Source organism: Microcebus murinus, chromosome 3 (assembly GCF_040939455.1).
Source record: "Microcebus murinus isolate Inina chromosome 3, M.murinus_Inina_mat1.0, whole genome shotgun sequence".
In the NCBI taxonomy this organism is placed as follows: domain Eukaryota; kingdom Metazoa; phylum Chordata; class Mammalia; order Primates; family Cheirogaleidae; genus Microcebus; species Microcebus murinus.
The window spans coordinates 93847159-93867203 of NC_134106.1; the positions used below are offsets into that span (position 1 = coordinate 93847159).

The 20045-nt window shown below is 42.6% G+C and overlaps 2 protein-coding genes across 2 annotated transcripts in view; one reads left to right on the plus strand and one right to left on the minus strand.

The window, feature by feature from the left end:
- Positions 1 to 3724: 3724 nt before the first annotated feature.
- Positions 3725 to 11800, plus strand: MED28 (mediator complex subunit 28). Its single transcript, XM_012737531.3, has 4 exons — positions 3725 to 3924; positions 5986 to 6052; positions 7025 to 7137; positions 9637 to 11800. The coding sequence occupies exons 1-4, from the start codon at positions 3766 to 3768 to the stop codon at positions 9832 to 9834; spliced, it is 537 nt and encodes a 178-aa protein (XP_012592985.1). The 5' UTR covers positions 3725 to 3765; the 3' UTR covers positions 9835 to 11800.
- A 4514-nt stretch (positions 11801 to 16314) lies between these two features.
- Positions 16315 to 20045, minus strand: part of FAM184B (family with sequence similarity 184 member B) — a 113111-nt gene continuing 109380 nt past the window's right edge. Inside the window, exons 17-18 of the mRNA XM_012737526.2 lie at positions 19361 to 19560; positions 16315 to 18179 (exon numbers count right to left, since the gene is read on the minus strand). Coding sequence (XP_012592980.1) covers positions 18089 to 18179; positions 19361 to 19560 — 291 coding nt within the window. The 3' untranslated portion in view covers positions 16315 to 18088. The remainder of the gene's footprint in view (positions 18180 to 19360; positions 19561 to 20045) is intronic.

Here is a 20045-nt window from a genome sequence, read left to right on the forward strand (position 1 = left end):
CAGTAGAGCTTTGATAGAGGCTTTCTGTTCAAAGTCATTTTATGGATAAAAGAACAATAGAACTCTTGTGTTCACTAATGTGTGGGATACAAAAGACATAGCACAGGCCCTGGTTTCATGTGCTTATCTAATCTGGTTGCTATGAAACTTAATAGTTGTCCTTGCACGTGAACTTCATGAACCCTTTGCTGATCCTCAGAAGCACACTCTGTGCTACAGATGGGTATCGACTAGGACTAGGCATGGCTGTGAAGAGCAGCAAACCCAAAATAGCAGTGATTTAGAACATGATAGTCTTAAAAGGTAAAAGTTGATAGAAGTAGAGAATCCAAGGTCAAGAGCTCAGAATTCCACATCACCACCATGGCCTCAAGGCTTCCTCATAGTCCCAGATAAACTGCTGGGGTTGAAGGAAAGGGAGCAGGGCAGAAGGGGTACAATCGCAGTTAATTTAAGGAGGTATCACTGAAGTCCCAAGTACACTCTGCTCACATCAACTAGAGTGAGCCATGGCTACTGCACAGGATTTGGGGAAACGTAGATTAGCTGGGTGCATTGTTGCTCTGGCAGAAGGGGAAAGGAGGAAAGGGGACAGCACATGAGTTTGAAAGTAGAGTATGGATTAAAACCCAGATCAACACATCTGTAAACTTTAGCATCCATGTGCCCCAACACATGGCCTTGAGCACAAGAAACCATCACTAAATGTAGTACATTCAGTAAGCCCTTGCTATAAAAGGACAGTGCACATTTTAACTGCAATGAGGACAGGTCCCCTATCTCCAGTTTATCATTGTATCTACTCATAGCACATGGACTCAAACCACTGCTGAAAATTGATATTGGTTGAATGAATAGGTGAGAAAAGAGACTGATAGAAGGTGAACTTGATGAAATCTTGGAAGGTTTGGCAGTTAAAAAAGGATTTTAGGATTATAGCAGAGTAAATCCAAACATGCCCTTATATCCTCCAATTTCAAAGCAGTAGGAAATGTCTTACTAATTTTGGAGTAAAAGATGCATTGATTCAGCAAATATTCCATGCCTACCTTGTGCCCGATATTTTGGAAGGTGCTTGCGATGGCAAAGTAAACAAGATGTGGTCTCTGCCCTTAAAGAATTCAGTCTAGGGTTGGGGGAAAAAGGGTTCTAAAACCATGCTCAATCATTTGGTGGTACATCAATCAGACAGTATTGGCCTCACCATTTCTTTGTGGCCCTTTGCAGCCAGCCATATTCTACAGCTATAGCTCTGCCACTCATGAGCTGTGGGCTCCTCCTTTGCATGATAATCCTAAGGAAATGTTTAGCCTAAACTCTGTCTTCAGGAAAGTCACATTCAACAGATTATATTATGCATTCCATTCCCAACCATTTGAGTTTTTTTCCTGAGCCAATCATAGAGTTCATCTGACCACATCTCACCACCTTTGTCTCAACCGTCATAGTGCAAGTCCCCATCTTCCTTCCTACACTCCTAGATTACTGCCTCACTGGTCCCTCTGCTTCCACTTGTTCTCCTATTATCTGTGAGTGGAAAGATTATTTTTAACATAAATCACTCCTCTTCTCAAGAAGTTCCTCCTCTTTTCTCAAAAAGTTACTTGGTCTATACCAGGAACTGTATTAGAGTCCCACATACATTACTTTGTTCTTAGCAGTTTTTCCAATGTTTTATTTTAGAAATGAAGAAATGGGTTTTCAGTGAAATTCAAACACATGAGTATTTTTTCTTTGCCCTATTCTAGGGTGAATCCAAGAGAAATACCATTCACCATGCTCTCAGGCAACTTCCATCAGGATTAGATAAACTGGATATTAAAGGGATTTGCAAAAAAGTAAAATGATGCCACTCTTCTAATTTATTTTTTGTTTTGGAAAATAAAGTTACAGCTTTTTTGTTGTTGAGACAGAGCCTACTCTGTTGCCCCAGCTAGAGTGCCCTGGTGTCAGCCTGGCTCACAGCAAGCTCAAACTCCTGGGCTCAAGCAATCCTTCTGCCTCAGCCTCCTGAGTAGCTGTGACTATAGGCATGTGCCACCATGCCCAGCTAATTTTTGGGACGGGGTCTCATTCTTGCTCAGGCTGGTCTGGAACTTCTGAGCTTAAACGATCGGCCTGCCTCGTCCTAGAGTGCTAGGATTACACTAGCCACTGTGCCTGGCCAGAATTACAGCTTTAATAAGATACATGTTTACTTTTATAATGGGTTTGATTTTTTTCTTCTTTTTTTTCCTTTTCTTAGTCTCTATCCCAAGAAGGGTTTGATTTTTTAATGAGTTGATTTTGAAACAATTTTTCAGTTTTAATTTATCAGGTGAATATTAGCAGACATAACCACATAAAAACTTTGGGGTCTTCAATAATTTTTAGGTGTGTAAAGGGGTCCTGAGACCAAAACAATTTGAGAGTTACTGGAGTAGATTAGTTCCCTCCTGGTTTCTCTTTAGGCCTTTTCAACCATCAAATGTTTATTATGTCTGTCTATGCCAGGCACAGTCCTGGATGTTGAGGTGAGTAACGCAGGCTCTGATGTCATGGAGCTTGCATTCCAGTGTGTGTGTGCAGGCGCATTGGGAAAGAGAAGGTGATTTAGTCAATGCAGAAAAAAATAAGATATTATAATTTCAAATTATGCTCAAGTAATGTGAAGAAATTTAAACAGGGGTGAAGTGTCTGGGAGTGTGAGTCTAATTTAAATTGAGACTAGGAAGATGACCTTTGATCTGAGCCTAATTGGCAAAACTCTGGCTTTTTCTGCCTGTCTCACTCCTCTGGCCCTGTTGGCCTTCCTACCACCAAGCAGGATCCTTCTTCAGGGGTCCCTTTGTCTAGAAAGCTCTCCTACTTAAAATTTCACTCCAGTCCCTCTAATCCAGATCTCCTTGGAGAGGCCTTCCCAATCACCCATTTCAAAGAACATCCAACCATCACTAGCCATCCCCTTACTGCATTTTCTGTCCTAACACTTATCACTACATGATATTGCAATATCTATTTATGTGTTTGTCTCTCTCCAGAGATTTTAAGGCAATTGCTAATAACCTTCAGATCATGCAATAGTACCTGGGACATGGAGGGCTCAATAAGTGTGCTGGATGATAATTATACAGTTAAATATAATGAAAAAAAAATGTGACTTGGCTTCTGAAGATACGAATAAGCAAATGTTAGAAGATTATTAAAAGATTAGTACAGTGACTTTCTCTTTGACGTAACCATGAATATCTAATACTAGTCACATATGGAGGCTCGGTGTCAGTCGTTCTCATTACCTGTCTCCCACTAGAATTTAGGGAGGACCTTGCCTGGCTTGTTCCAATGACTGAATTGGCGCTATAACCAATGACTGAATTAACAATTAGTACACAGCAAGCGCTCAGTAAGTGTAGAGAGAATAGGTGACCACTTCCTTTTAACCCACGGGTAAACTGTACCCAGAAAGAAGTGAATTGGTCAAAGCCATTCCATACGTTTAGGGTAGAGTGGAGACTAGAACATCTTTACTTAGTTAATTCATTCTGCTCTCTACACAATTGTGTCAAATCCTAAGCCTTCAATTCTCAAGCTAAGAAAAACAAAAGGAACAGCCACACACAGCCTCTGCACCGCAAACACAAGGGGAACGAAAAACCGGTTTCTCCGGCGCCCAACTGACGCCTCCAGGGCCCCGTCCTACCACGTGACCAAGCGGGTCCCAGCTGCCACGTGACCGGACTCCAGCTGTCGCGCAGGCGCAGAGAGCCTCTTCCCGCCATTTTAGACATGGCGGCTCCGCTAGGTGGTATGTTCTCTGGACAACCACCCGGGCCTCCACCACCCCAGCCCGGACTCCCGGGCCAGGCTTCGCTTCTTCAGGCGACGCCGGGCGCTCAGAGACCTTCTAACAGTACTTTGGTGGACGAGTTGGAGTCATCTTTTGAGGTAAAATGAGACATGGAAGTCTGTGTTCCCATTCCTCCCTCTTTGTTGAAACGTAAACTACACGCGCGCATATTATCTCCTTCAGCGATCCCAGGAGCCAATTTACAAATAAGGAAACTGAGGCTTAGATAACATGTCACTTGCTTTAGGCTCCCCAGTAGTCGATATTCTACTCAGGTATTCACGTTTTCCTACTCCCCAACCTTGGAACGTTTCGCGGTTCCCAGCCAGCGGTTCCAGTCCCAGCCCTGAGCACCCTTTCCTGCATCCCTGCGTGGTTAGTATGGGCTCATCCTCTTCGGAGCTCAGCATTTCACTGCTATGTCCTGTGTTCTTGCCTCTGGGCTCCACTTTTAAACGGTCCTCAAGTAATGGGAGTCTTGAAGCGAAAATAAACTTATTTAAAAGTTGCTGGGTGGGGCTTGGTACTACGGTCCGAGGAAGAGGGAAAGGGGGGAGTTAGGGAGGAGAAAGGCAGCGATAACCCAGTATCTTTGAGTTCTGCCCCAAGGAGTTTATCCTGTGGCAAGGAAGATGTGTTCTGAGAGAAGATAGCGAGTAGAGAGGTAAAAATGAGTGCTTTAGTGATTTTCAGTGGTCTCTAAAGTGGAGGAAGAGCCATTAGTGTGTGGAAATAAAGTAATAGTAACTTCTAATTGGAGTTATCTTTTTCACATTTTAAACTCTAGTTATATGTGTTTTTTGTGTGTATATGATAGCAGAGTAGTACATGAATATAATTTGTAAGTGACTATATTATTGGGGTTGCATGGACAAAATGATTTTACTGTGGGACATACAATCAAAGATTTGGAGATAAACGGTTTAAAGGACAGAGAAGTCTGTTCCATTTGGGGTAATGCTAAGCCATAAAGGAAAGGGATGGTTGAGCTTTATTTAAAAAAAAAAAAAATATATATATATATATATATGGAGAGAGGGAGAGAGACAGGGTCTTGCTCTGTTGCCTAGGCTAGAGTGCAGAGGCATCATCATAGCTCACTGTAACCTCAGACTTCTGGGTTTAAGTGATCCTTCTGCCTCAGCCCCCAGAATAGCTAGAACTGTAGGCACACCACCAGGCCTGGCTAATTTTTTTTTTTCTTTCTTTCTTTCTTTTCTTTTCTTTTTTTTTTTTTTTTTAAGAGATGGGGTCTTGTTAATGTTGCTTAAACTAGAGTGTAGTTTGCTCACTGCTGACTGAGCTTTGCTTTCCTGAGTTTGAGTCTTCCTTTCTAACCCCTGCTCCTCCCAGATGCTATCCTGTTCTTTTTCTACATACACCCTTCTGGCCCAAGCCTGCGATAGGACTTCCTTGTGCATTTCCTGAGAGTTGCATGCACACAGAACTCTTCTTGCCTGATTCACATATGTGTCTACAGAGGTGCCCCTTTAGAGAGAGTGCCCTCTTTGGGGCTTTGGTTGTCCATGTGATACCAACATTGTCCAGTTAGACTATCCAGTCAGTGATTAACATGGCTTTATTAAACACCTACTTTGTGCCAAACAGGATTCCAGGCACTAGGACTATAGTAGTGAATGAGAGAAGCAAAACTCCATCTACGAGTAGGGTACAGACAATAATGGATGAAAAGAATGGATTGATCTTAATTATGTGAAAAACAATGAAGCTATGCTGGGGTAGAGCACGAACAGGATGGGGGGCACCCTTTAGAAAGTGTATATAGGACCACCTCTCTGAGGAGGTTATAAATGGCCTGAGTCCTGAGGTGTAAGTTGTATAAGCCTTGGCTAGAGGAGCTGTGGTGGGGATGGAAGAGCAGCCTGGCCTAGTGTGGAATGAGATAGTGGGGATGGGGCAAGTAGTAGGAGAGAGACAAGATATGGTGCTGGCTTGTTTGCCTAGCTCTCCCTCCATGGACTAATTAGGACTCAGTTTACCAAGTGCCTTCATGGGCATGATGTCTTGTCATCTCATGTACAGAGACATAGCTACTGTCAGTTCATTGAATGACTTTAAACAGAAGTTATTTCTTACTCTGATGTAAGATTTTTGATATGTGAATGATGTTTTTTCTTTTATATGTTTTGTTCACACAGGCTTGCTTTGCTTCTTTGGTAAGTCAGGACTATGTCAATGGCACTGATCAAGAAGAAATTCGAACTGGTAAGCTTTCTGTCTTTGTAGACAAATGTTCTTGGCTTCAGCAGGATTCCTCATTGCTGATCTTACACTTGATATATTTCAGTCCTGCTTATATCCTAAGAGAACTTATGAGAACTTTTGCAAAGAATAAATGTATATGCTAGGTGCGATTACTCACGCCTGTAATCCTAGCACTCTGGGAGGCCAAGGTGGGAGGATCATTTGAGCTCAGGAGTTCAAGACCAGACCAGCTTGAGCAAGAACAAGACCCTTCTCTACTAAAAATAGAAAGAAACTAGCTGGACGACTAAAAATATATAGAAAAAATTAGCCCGGGCGTGGTGGCGCATGCCTGTAGTTCCAGCTACTCAGGAGACTGAGGCAGTAGGATTGCTTGAGGCCAGGAGTTGGAGGTTGCTGTAAGCTATGATGACCCCACAGCACTCTAGCCAGGGCAACAGAGAGAGACTCTATCTCAAAAAATAAATAAATAATAAAGAAAGAAAGAAAGAATAAATGTATGCATGTAATTTCTATAAACTGCTGGTTCTTTGTTCAGTTTATTAATTGATATCTTATGTCAGTCTTAAGGAACTGTTGATAATAAGCATGTCATATTGGTACTAGGTAAAGAAGACTAATAATGTATACTGCTTAAAAAAAGATTGTATTATTTTTTTAAATAGGTGTCATAGAGAAAAACCTCTTGTGCTTCTCTCTCATCCCCCAGGTTTATCCCTACAAGTAACCAGAGCTTCTGATTTCTTTGAACTATATTTTAAAATATCTTTTTCGCCTGATAAAAGCATGAATTATCCACTACTTAATGTTGGTTAACACATGGGATGTTGGAGGTCATTATTATTGCTGTGGCCAATCCAAATCCCCAGTTAATTTATGAGAAGGTGCTGTTTTGATATTCTGGCTATTTATGAGGGAGATATATGTGGCTAGTGTTTTTCTTAATTTAATATTTCATTCTTTTTTTTTAAGGTGTTGATCAGTGTATCCAGAAATTTCTAGATATTGCAAGACAGACAGAGTGTTTTTTTCTACAAAAAAGATTGCAGTTATCTGTCCAGAAACCAGAGCAAGTTATCAAAGAGGTAAAAACAATTTTCTTCTCAGTTTTTAGGAAAAACAGATGTTGCCAGGATTCCATTTATGCTTTAAATGAGATGTACACATTTCTTTTAAGTTTCAGTAGGGCTTTATAGATCAGTATGAAATGTTGTTAGTTATCAGTGTTCATGACAGAGCAGAGCTCTAAACAGAGCAGTTCTGCTCTCACTTGTTTCATATATTGGCCTTCAGGGAATATTTTTCTTTTTTCTTTTTTTTGAGACAGAGTCTCACTCTGTTGCCCAGGCTAGAGTGTGTGCCGTGGCGTCAGCCTAGTTCGCAGTTCAAACTCCTGGGCTCAAGCAATCCTACTGCCTCAGCCTCCCGAGTAGCTGGGACTACAGACATGCGCCACCATGCCTGGCTAATTTTTTTTTCTCTCTATATATTAGTTGGCCAATTAATTTCTTTCTATTTATAGTAGAGACGGGGTCTCCTTCTTGCTCAGGCTGGTTTTGAACTCCTGACCTCGGGTAATCCGCTCGCCTCAGCCTCCCAGAGTGTTAGGATTACAGGCGTGAGCCATCGTGCCCAGCCGGGGAATATTTTTCTTAAGGAAAAGGTTCTGTTGCACAAAAATAAGTTAAAAAGCCATTAGTGTAGATGAGCTTGTCTAGAACAAAAACCGATCTGTGTCTCCAGATTGCAAGGCATTGCCTTACCCAATGCCTTGCAGACAGGAAGCCATGGAATCAAAAGGAAATGTTCTGACCCTGGCTCACTCAGGATTTCGTTGATGTCCGTTGTTTTAAATTGGGTATTTGGAAGTGTATTGGAGTTGCCACAGTGGGATGCTTTAATGGCATGGAGTGGGTTGGGCCAAGGCCTGGCCCTTGTGATGTGGGGGAGTGAGGAGTTGTCCTACCCAGAAGGCTAGTGATGCCTGCAGTGAGAAATACTAAATTGAGATTATTAATTTGGGACAGTTTTTTTTTTTTTTCTTTTTTGAGACAGAGTCTCGCTTAATTGCCCAGGCTAGAGTGAGTGCCCTGGCATCAGCTTAGCTCATAGCAACCTCAAACTCCTGGGTTCAAGCAATCCTCCTGCCTCAGCCTCCTCAGTAGCTGGGACTACAGGCATGTGCCACCATGCCCGGCTAATTTTTTCTATATATATATCAGATGGCCAATTAATTTCTTTCTATTTATAGTAGATATGGGGTCTCACTCTTGCTCAGGGTGGTTTTGACTCCTGACCTTGAGCGATCCGCCCATCTCGGCTTCCCAGAGTGCTAGGATTACTGGCATGAGCCACCGCGCCCGGCCTTGGGGTAGTTTTTGAGTAACTATTTCTTCAAGCTGATCAATTAATCAAAAATGCCCTTTTCATTCATGATACCAGCTGTTGAGGGGTGAATGGCAAGTTCTTTATCATGTTGGATCATTTCCTAATGTGAATACTTTAATAACAATGCAGGTGTGTTCAAAGCCAGTTTTGCTTTTTTTTTTTTTTTTTTTTTTTTTTTGAGACAGAGTCTCGCTTTGTTGTCCAGGCTAGAGTGAGTGCCGTGGCGTCAGCCTAACTCACAGCAACCTCAAACTCCTGGGCTCGAGCGATCCTTCTGCCTCAGCCTCCCGAGTAGCTGGGACTACAGGCATGCGCCACCATGCCCAGCTAATTTTTTATATACATATCAGTTGGCCAATTAATTTCTTTCTATTTATAGTAGAGATGGGGTCTCGCTCTTGCTCAGGCTGGTTTTGAACTCCTGACCTTGAGCAATCCGCCCGCCTCGGCCTCCCAGAGAGCTAGGATTACAGGCGTGAGCCACCTCGCCCGGCCCTCAAAGCCAGTTTTTTAATAACAAAGATTGAATGCTGGTGTTCATAAAAAGCACTTGAAAATGTGGATGGGTGCAGTGGGCCCACGACAGTAATCCGAGCACTTAGGGAGGGTGAGGGTGAGCCCAGGAGTTCAAGGCTGCAGTTGAGCTATTAATGTACCACTGCACTCCAGCCCAGGTGACAGAGCAAGACCCTGTCTCTAAATAAAATTGAATTAAAAAAGAAAAAGAAACTCTTGAAAATGTGATTTTAACTCTTGATAATCTGAAGTGATACAACAGTGGTGTGGATTTTGTAAACAGTGTGTTAACGTGTTTTCTAATTCTCAGTGTTTTTGGTTCTCAGCGCTAGCCTTTGGACAGGAGTAACTCAGTGGCTGGGGACCAGGATGGGAAAGAGTCTGATTTTTGTTTTGTTGTTTTTTTTTTTTTTTTGTGGCTGCCCTTTGATCCCTTTTGAATTTTGTAACTTGTGTGTTACTTTTAAAAGAAAAATAATTAAAAATTAAAACTCTCAATGTTAGATATCTGTTGTTTTATTTGGATTCTTTAATAGTGGGGCCAAGCAAAGTAATGGTCTTAATATGGTTTAATGGATTCTTTTTGTTTTGAATTTACTTCTTAGTGCTCTTAACTAATCAGGAACTGTATTTGTTTTTTTTGAGTTTGCTGTGACTTACTTCATTGGTTTCATCTGTAGGATGTCTCGGAGCTAAGGAATGAATTACAGCGGAAGGATGCTCTGGTCCAGAAGCACTTGACAAAGCTGAGGCATTGGCAGCAGGTGCTGGAGGACATCAGTGTGCAGCACAAAAAGCCAGCCGACATCCCTCAGGGCTCCTTGGCCTACCTGGAGCAGGCGTCAGCCACCATCCCTGCGCCTCTGAAGCCGACCTGAGGGAGAGGACAGTGGCAGCCTGAGTGTGTGCCTGTGCGCGAGGCAGCCTCGGACAGTTTACCACGAACCACTTCTTGTGGATGTGGCATTTTGGAAGAACTCTTTATTCTCTCCTAAAATTTTTTCACTATTTTTGTAAGCTGTTTAATGTCTTAAATACTTTCTAAAATGCCTGTAGCTTGGGTAAACCAAGTAAATTTTTTTTCTTTAGTGAAGTTTAGACTTTTAGTATGATGGTACTTAGATTCTTTTTTTATGTTTTTTTTGCTTTTTAAAATTTTGTATGACTTTTCATCTCCTGGTGTGTGTTTTCCAGTTAGGTTAGAGAATGGGGGATGAGGATTTTGCTTGTAGGCCTTTTTACCCCACCGTGGTAGTGTAGAAAAATAGGTAAACCTGCTGTGTTTTACCTTCGAACTACCTCAAGAAGAGGAATCTAATGTTTATAATGCTTCCAGAGCTCTCAGAATGAGGATATTTCATAAATAAGTAGGAAGAGGATTAAAATATCCTAGGTTAGTATAGTAATATTGCAGTAGAATCCCTAGGCTAATGCTGACTTTTATTTGGGGTAAGTTTATATTTTGTGTAGTATTTATTTACTTTTTTTTCATGGGGAGGGATGTAGTAGGAGCAGTGATATGCTAAATTTTGTTGTGTTCTACAGTAAGGAATCAGTGTAAGTAACGGCGGACTGTCTCAGGCCACGGCAGTTGGGGCATACGTGAAGTATGAGGTGTTAAAGTTTGCTCAAGTTTTCTCTTAATTTTGAGTTTTTGCTTGTGTCATTTTTATTTTACATTTTGGGAGGGGAAGATATTTTCCATTAAGGATGATTGTTGCTAATGGGTTTGATTCCAGGGGACTGGTGTCTCTGGGTGTCTTGGCTGTTTCCACAAAGAGCATGTGGTGCCTCCGAGTTTGGGAAGATATTTTACTCTCTTGCTAGTTTCATAGGCCACTTCAGATTGTCTGAATTGCTGTTGAAAAATACAGACTAGTGTTGTTTCTGGCTCTTGCTGGAAGAGATTTTCCTGAATTTTATATAGTCTGTTATTAAATTACATCCCTTTACCCAAAACAAAGGCTTCACTGTCTTCTGAAGAGACAGCAGTTCTGTGGCTCAGTGTCTTGGGTCCTTTTATTTTCTGTAGCCTTGAAGGCCCTGCTCACACACACTGACACCCACTCATGTTCCTGGTCTGACCTGGATGCCACCTGGTGCCTGATGCCTCCCAGTGCCCTTTCTGCTATATCCCCAGGGCATAGGACTCATCTCTCTACCAAACTCTTGCTTGGTTCTCCCTTGTGGGTTAGTGACATTTATCTCTCTCTGCCCCTCACTGCATTGTATGCCCGTAAGAATTAGGCATTATTGCCCTTAAACATACAGAGTCCATATATTATTTCTATTTTATACATGCTGTTTAGTACTCGTTTTTGTTTGTGTGTTTGTGTGGGATCTGGCATGTTGACCTGGGATTATTAGCATGAGGCCAAGGAACTCCTCAATTAGAAGGTACAGGTTAAACAAAGCTCTTTTTTTTCTTTTTTCGAGAAAAGGTATCACTCCATTGCCTGGCTAGATCAGTGGCATCGCATTGTAGCTCACTGCAGCTTCAAACTCCTGGGCTGGGCTGAAGTGATCTTCCTGCCTCAGCCTCCCAAGTGGCTGGGCTACAGTGTCTGCCACTATGCCTGGCCAAATAGCTTTTAAAAGCTTGAGTTATATGACCTCAAGGTTGTTTACCTGATCCTTTCATGGTAATTATAAACTCTGATTGGCAGCTTTAGATTTCTTTATTAAAAACCTAAGTAAACTTGATTGAGTTACAGGCATTCTTTCAAAGGAGTTCTCGGTGAAAAGATTGCAAACTATGCTGTCTGGTGCTTAGTGAAAATATTTTGAATTAATGTATTTATCAGTTATTGTAATTTGTTTAATAAATTCAAAAGTTTTTTGTCAAATAGCAATTTTTTAGTCTTACCTGTTTGTAAACATCTTGCTGGGTGACGAACACAGAAAACCCTCTAAGCTGCTGTCTCCTTCTGGAAGAAAACCAGGAGCTGTCCTCTGGGGTTTCCCCCTGAGCCTGTGGGATGCCCTCTGCTGAGTCACTGCCCAGACACCTGGGCTGGGGCATGTCCTTTAAGAAAGAACCCTGCTCTGGTCTGCCTTGTGCTTCATGTTTTCATCTTTCAAACATCTGTGCTACACAATTTCAATAAATGATCTCATTGAATTTTCTAGAAGCTTTGTAAGAGAATCTATTGTTGTTCCTCTTTTCACAGATAGAAAATCTGTTAAATAGGGGTAAGATTAGGACCTATCCCCTAGGATTATTTTTGCAGATTGAAGGAAGTATTGAATGGGATATAAGTAGCAAGGGTGTGCTAGAATGTAGTAAGTGCTCTTTGGGTGTTAGTGATTAGAGGAGATCAAGGGTTATGGAGGAGATAGCCTCTTCCTTGACAGAAGTAGGATTTGACATGTTCCCTGGTCAGTGTCATTCACTAGCAGCTTACCCACCTATAGTTACAGGGTATTCTTGAGAAGCCAAGGTGGCTCTTCAAAAGGTAGAAAGTTGTACCAGTAGTCGTTTTCCCTTCTGAACTCTCAGCTTCTTTGTCAGGCCTCCAGATGCAGATTGCCTGTGAGCTGGGGGACAGGGCTGTCATTCCCACACATGAACCTACCCATCTTCAGGGCACTTTCCCCACACGTGTTCTGGATCCCAGGCCAGTTGTCTTCTCTAGGGCCTAAGTCCTTGGGTGATTTCCGCCCCCCTTTGCATTTGTCTACTGGCTCATTTCCTAAAGCTCTCAAGAACCCTTGGTCCGCATCTTAGACATTCCTCTGGATCTTGAGCTGCTGCCCCATCTCCGGTCCCCATCCACAGTCCCCAGCTCTTCTCCATTCTCCCTTCACCTGGCTGCTGGCTGTCCCTCGCCTGCTACCACCACTGTGCTTGTGACCCTTGCTGGCCACTTGGCTGTTGCCAGATGGAGCGGACATGTCTCCGTTTTCATCTTCTGTACTTGAACGTACTCTTTAATACATCTTCCCTTTTTCTTTCTTCCTCTACCCGCTGTCTAACTGATGATATTCCTGTGTGTTTGGTCCTGGGCCTCTGGAGGCTGTGGAATAGCTCTGCTCGGTTCTCCGTTCAAGACAGCTGCTGCAAGGACTGCAGTTCCAACAGCTCCCGCTGCGGGGGACCAGCCGCTGCGTTCCTGACCATGCTGCGCTGGTCCCGCGAGTGACCAGGTATGGTGGAGTCTTGGAGCCAGGCCATTTCTGCCCAACATGGGACCCGGTCTGCTCTGGAGCTCCCATCAGCGTGGCCAAGACGTTCTGGCACTGTTCTGCTGTCCAACTCTCTTTAGCCACAATCTTCCTCAGCCCTCCTCTCACAGATGTCAAACCTGCCTCATAGTCTGAAGGTTCTTCCAGTCTTCCATTTCCTCTCCCCTTTATCTTACACAGGTGCTTCCCCTGAGAAGCTGGGGGGAAAAAACCCACCTGACATTCAGAAGCTGACCTACCACTGCTTGGCCATGTTAGTCTCCTGTTGGACATGAACAGTCTCAGAACACCAACTTCAGACAAAGCTGCTGTCAGGCCGTGATAAAGTAAGACAAAACAAACCACTTATAATTTTGTACATAAAGTCGCGGTGTCACTCACAAAATAACAAACATCTTTCTCCTGATGAAAATGAGTGATTGCTGCCTTTTTACCAATTACAGCTTCTTCCTTACTCTAGGCCACCTTCCATATAGGTAATACTTATTGAGATACTCAGTCACAGAATCACCCCCATTTCTGACAGCATCCAATCTAGACTGAATCTGCACTTCCTTAAAACCCACCACGAAATCACCCAGGCGGTGCCAAAATCCTAGAATAGATTCATTGTAATGCTCTCTGAGAAGCCCTGCCATTCTCCATAGTGAATGCCCCATGATGAATGCATTTATTACTGCAATAAGTAATAACTTGTTCAAAGACAACTGTGTTTCTGGTGGTCTTTGGCTGAAGGCATTGGCACCCCCCAATGAATCTTCACTTCTAATTGTGTATTTGGGGCATGCCTCCTGGGGGACTCACCTGACAAAGTTGTTACAAACGTGGTGCAAGAGAGCAGGCAGTAGGATGGGGTTTGCAGGTGGCTCCCTCTCTGCCCAGCTGACAAGGAGGACTCATCTTAAAGGGCGTGTGAGGTATGGACAGTCACTGGCACAAGGGGTCGCCCCAGTTGCTGAAGATTTCACCAGCAGTGCCCTGGGAAAGCTTCCCCATGGAAGGGAAGGGGGTTCTGCACATGAGGTCAGCAGAGGTCATCGCTGTACTGTCTTGACTCCCTGCAGAGGGATAATGAGAAACGGAAGGTGGTGACCGAGAGTGCCAGGGGCCTCTGTGGCTGCCTCCTGGGGGAGATCAGATAGCTGAGGAGCTGATAGAGTTGGCAGATCCAAAACAATATTGCATCCTGGGGGTGGAGGTGGGGATTGGTGCTACCCTTAGAAATCTAAAAGATGCCAGGAAGGCAGTCCCCATCACAGCTCCATTCAGTTTACTGGCCTCATCTTTGCAGAATCCACATGGATCTTGGAGAATGATTATCAACCAAGTAGCGTCCAGTCACAATCGCTGTGTTGGATGTTGTGTCAGTGCCAGAGCAGTTAAGGGCTCAGGTTCCTGATGTGCAGCCATTGATTTGGTAAATCCATTACTTTCTACCCCAGCTAAGAAAGAGTTTGCATTCATGTAGAACAGATGATATTCCTTCTTTTCAGTTGTGCTCCAGGAATGTTAATTCTTATGCCCTCTGTCATAAGATAGCCTGAAGGGATTTATCATCAAATTATCTTGTTTCTCCCACCTAACTGAATTCTGAAACAGATTCCTCTTCATCTGCAGTTACCTCTAAGCCACCACCACCATCTCTAGACCACTCTGCTCTTTTTGAAAGAGTGATGGAATCGGATTATACAAACTAAAACAGGAAGAATGTCTTATCTATCAAATTGTGTTTCTTTGTCGATATTGTCTAGGGTACAGAGAGAATTTCATTTACTGTTTGTAAGGGAGTAAATTGCTAGAAACTTGCTGGATGGTAATTTGATAATATCAAACAAAAAGCTTAAATGTGTATCTTAGGCTGGGCACGGTGGCTCACGCCTGTAATCCTAGCGCTCTGGGAGGCCGAGATGGGAGGATCGCTCAAAGTCAGGAGTTCGAAACCAGCCTGAGCAAGAGCGAGACCCCATGTCTACTATAAATAGAAAAAAATTAATTGGCCAACTAATACATATAGAAAAAATTAGCTGGGCATGGTGGCACATGCCTGTAGTCCCAGCTACTTGGGAGGCTGAGGCAGTAGGATTGCTTGAACCCAGGAGTTTGAGGTTGCTGTGAGCTAGGCTGATGCCACAGCACTCACTCTAGCCTGGGCAACAAAGTGAGACCCTGTCTCAAAAAAAAAAAATAATAAATATGTATCTTTAGATGCCTTCAATACTCAAGGAATATGGCCTAAAGCAGTGATCCCCAGCTTTTTTGACCTCAGGATGGGCTTCATGGAAGACAATCCTTCCACAGACCTGGGGTAGGGGTAGGGAGAAGATGTGCAGCCGCTGCTGCTGATCTGACGGGAGGTGAGCCCATGTGGTGATGTGAGCGATTGGGAGTGGCTGCAAATACAGGTGAAGCCTCACTCGCCTGCCCCTCACCTCCCAATGTGCAGCCCAGCTCCCAGCAGGCCCAGACCACCACCAGCCTGCAGCCAGGGGTTGGGGGGACCACAGGCCTAAAGAAAAAATTATAGAAACATGCCAAGATATAGTTAACAAATATGCGATTATTGCAGGGTAGAATCTAGAAATTTAACAAGATCTTTCACTCACCTGCAACAAGAAAGAAGTTGAAGTAGATGGTCTCGATTAATACAGTTCTCTTCCTGCACAGTTCGAAGGACAGTAGCTTGCTTTGCCAGTCATCAGGAGTTGCACAAAAGTAGAGCTACCTGTATGTAGTCTTTTGTTTGTTTTTATTTAAAAAAAATTTTTTATAGCCTGATTGCCATCGCTCCCAATTTTTTTTTTTTTTTTTTTTGAGACAGTATCTCACTCTGCTGCCCAGGCTAGAGTGCCATGGCATCAGCCTAGCTCACAGCAACCTCAAACTCCTGAGTTCAAGCCATCCTCCCGCCTCAGCCTCCCGAGTAGCTGGGACTACAGGCATATGCCACCATGCCCGGCTAATTTTTTGTATATATTTTTACTTGGCCAATTAATTTATTTCTATATTTAGTAGAGATGGAGATCTCACTCTTGCTCAGGCTGGTTTCGAACTCCTGACCTTGAGCGATCCACCCACTTCGGCCTCCCAGAGTGCTAGGATTATAGGCGTGAGCCACCGCGCCCAGCCTGTATGTAGTCTTTTTTAAAAGCACAAATTAAAAAACAGTCTTCCAATGCTCACTGCTGTGGTCTGAATGTTGGTGCACCACCCTCTCCAATTCATATGTTGGAACCTAATCTCCAGAGTGTTAGCATTAAGAGGTGGGGCTGTTGGGAAGGGATTAAGTCACGAGGGCTCCACCCTCACCAATGGGATTAGAGCCTTTACAAAAGAGGCTCAGACAAGCCCCCTTGCCTTTCCACTGTGTGAGGACATGTAGCAGGTGCCCATCTGTGGGGCCCTCACCAGATACTGAATCTGCCGGCGACTTGATCTTGGACTTCACAGCCTTCAGAACCGTGAGCAATACATTTCTGTTGTTTGTAAATTACCCAGTATAAATATGACATTTTGTTATAGCAGGCTGAATGACTAAGACACCCAACCTAAGCAGAAAAGAAAAGACAAAAACAAAAAATCTTGGTACTGAAAAATATGGCAAGTTACATGTGTGGTGACAAGTATTTGCATTTAAAAGTTATTGGGGTCTTGTTTTGATTAGATAAATTTACCTTTAATTTGTAAGTCTGAATTTTAATTGCATTTCTACCAAAATGATAGTTAAAAGTGTGTGATCAGCTACTTTTTATTCACAGATGATCTGTTTGAGGTTAATGTGAGTTTCCTATTTCCAAGCTCTGTCTTCATCTAATTTACCTCTCTATGGAAAAGCAATACAAGTCACAACCATTTTTATTGCCCAGTTGTTTAAAGTTTTATTCAAAGAGCAAAGGTTTGACAGTGCATAGAATTAACCTGTTTGTGGGCCACCTGTTGGGCCAGCACCAAAGGATTGAGAAGATATTTTGGCCCTAAAAGTTGCATTGAGTCTTGTCAAATCGCATTGCTCTGGCAGAGGGTAAGACAGTTCAGTGTGGACTGAGCCAGGTCAGCACCATGAGAGGCCATTCCAGTTCCTTTCATCCACGGGGAGTCCATGCAATGAGGAAGCAACGTACCATGAGGCAAATGGCCAAACCCAAAGACCAGAGGTTCAGGAGAGCTTTGACTTCAAAGAGCAAAACAGTCTAGAAACCTTCACAAATGACAAAGCTAACACTACAATCATTGAAACTGAGACGTATGGCAAGGATTGGCTATTCACAGAAAAACCTTGTGCTTAATTCCGATTCACAAGTGGTGTCTTTACCCATTTTATCTTGCTTTATCCTTGCAAAGGCCCTTTAGAGGTAGGTGTTATCCTCTCTACAGTCTGCTGTTTGTCCTAGACCAAGGAAGTCAGAGTAATTCAACCCAAGCATGCTACCACGCATGCCTGGTCGGTTTGGTTTGTTTGCTTTTTAATTGGCTTTCTTGTTTATTTTGAACTTTTTTTTTTATTCCTCTACCTATTGAGGTTAGATGTGTGTTTGGAATTATATCATTTTACATAGAAACAGCTCTTCAAGTGGAGGTAACCAGCATCCTAAGGACAAAAAAAACCACCTTCAAAGCAGACCACAGAAATCACAAAGTCTGATATTCCACAAAGTGGAGTATGATGATGTGGACACTAGAAATACAATATGTAGGTCATTAATAACATTAATAACATTTTCCTGTGGGTGCTTTTATAACACTGGTTTGTTTAATGTCAAGTTTTTTTTAAATGAACTGTTGTCACAAACAGTATGCAATGTTAATGCCAAAATTTGTTCTAGCTATCATATATAAATCATGTTACAAGCAAGTTATTTGGTTGGTTGGCTTTAGTTCATTACTTCAATCAGATGATTTAAAAGAAATGTTTTTCAAGTATCCTCTTCGTGAAGCATCCCAAACATCAGCTTAGAAAGAAAAGTACTTGGTAAACCATTCCTGGTGTGGAGAGCCCTGTTTCTGCTGGGCTTCTTTGGGTTGGGTTTCACCTTCTGGTGTCCTAAAAACAAACAAAAAAGGTTTCTTATATGGTTTTGAAAAGCATTCAATAAACAACTTAAGACCCCAGCATCTTTTCGGGGAAAGACAACTGCTTCTTTACTGTTCAGAAGATATTAGAATGTGACCAGCCAACATTAGTAGCAGGAAACAAATGGTTAAGGATGGAGCTGGGGAGGGAGCGTCTAACTCCTGTTTTGAAAACCAAGTTCACCACTGGTATCCAGTGTTTCACTTAAAACTTAGTGGTTGGGTCAGTATGGTGGCTCATGCCTGTAATCCTAGCACTCTGGGAAGCTGAGGCAGGAGAATGGCTTGAGGTCAGGAGTTTGAGACCAGCCTGAGCAAGAGGGAGACCCCGTCTCTACTAAAAACAGAAAAAAATTAGCTGGGCATGGTGGCATTGGCCTATAGTCCCAGCTACTTGGAAGGCTGAGGCAGGAGGATTGCTTGAGCCCAGGAGTTTGAAGTTCGAGGTTGCAGTGAGCTATGATGACACTACTATACTATAGCTGGGTCGACAGAGTGAGACCCTATCTCAAAAAAAGAAGAAAAAAAAGAAAGAAAGAAAAAAAGACTTAGTGGTTGTATCTGAGATAATTATGCATGATCAACCAAACCTACAGATTAAGTCTATAGAATTCTAAGATGATATTATATAATAAAACTTGAGCAATAACCTTAGTAATAATAGTGAAAATATATCAAGCTCTTCTGTGCCAAGCCCTGGGCTAAGCACATCCTGTGGATTAATTCCTTTAGTCTCACATCAGCCTGATGAGGTAGGTGCTATATTATCTTCATTTTAGAGATAGGGATACAAGACTCAGAGCGATCAAGTGACATACTCAAGGAGGATCAGGATTTGAATTCAGACCTCAAAGCCAGATGAACACGGAAGTTTTCAGCTAGGTGGTTCAATGTCCCTTGTCTGATCATCCATGAAAAAAGAATTTGGTACCAAGAACAGTACCTCTTCCAAAGAATGACAATTCCCTTCTCTTACACAATCTTCCTCCCTTTTGGCTGGATTGTCATTTCTGCAAGGCAAGGCTTGTTTTGCTACTTTTTATATCTGCCCTAATGCTGCATATTTAGTGGGTTCCAGAAAGTATCCTAATTTCCTTCCTATCTATAGGTAAATGGAATAACAGCATCTGTCTCTCCACTTCCCCACCCCACCTTGTGGCAGTTTTTGCATCTACAGACTGTGTGGGTTTGTAAGGCCGCCCACAGCTGGGGCTTGGGTCCAAGCTGGGTGACTTGGTTATTGGAGGAGCGTTGATCCTGGAGCTCAGATCGCCACTCAGAAAGTTCTTTGCATAGGAGGCGAGGTTCGGCACGCTGACCACTCGGCTGGGCACTTCCTCCATCTTCTTTTTCTGTTTGTATTAAGCGAAAGGTCTGTTAGTGCTATGCACAAAAAGGCATTATTGCCAAAGTAAATGAGGCTCACCCAACTAAAATTATATAGGAGAGGATATATACTTACATGTTATTTTTAAGACCATTTTCCCCTCTAATCTTCATTTTGTATTTTAAAAAACACATAGGTCCACAAACTCTTATCTAGAACTTCTAGAGACAGACATGTTTGTAATTCAAAATTTTCTTTTCTTTTTTTCTTTTAGATCAGAAGGCCACATAACACCCTATCACCCTATCCTCAAATGCATTAATACTTCTGAAGTGAAACTTAATATTTTGTCACAATAAGAGGGATACATAAAAACTAAAATTGAGATCACATCAGTTCAGGTGAAGTTAGGTTTATTGTCCTATGAGCTTTTAAAAAATACTATTTTTTTTTTAGAGCTTTTATGATAACAGAGAAGAGACTTGGCCATGAATATGTACATTGTGACAA

Bases quoted from the DNA above. Each gene is read 5' to 3' on its own strand.
- MED28 (XM_012737531.3), top strand. From the start codon at position 3,766: ATGGCGGCTCCGCTAGGTGGTATGTTCTCTGGACAACCACCCGGGCCT. The intron at 3,925-5,985 runs GTAAAATGAGAC...TTGTTCACACAG, and splicing joins AGTTGGAGTCATCTTTTGAG to GCTTGCTTTGCTTCTTTGGT. The intron at 7,138-9,636 runs GTAAAAACAATT...TTTCATCTGTAG, and splicing joins CAGAGCAAGTTATCAAAGAG to GATGTCTCGGAGCTAAGGAA.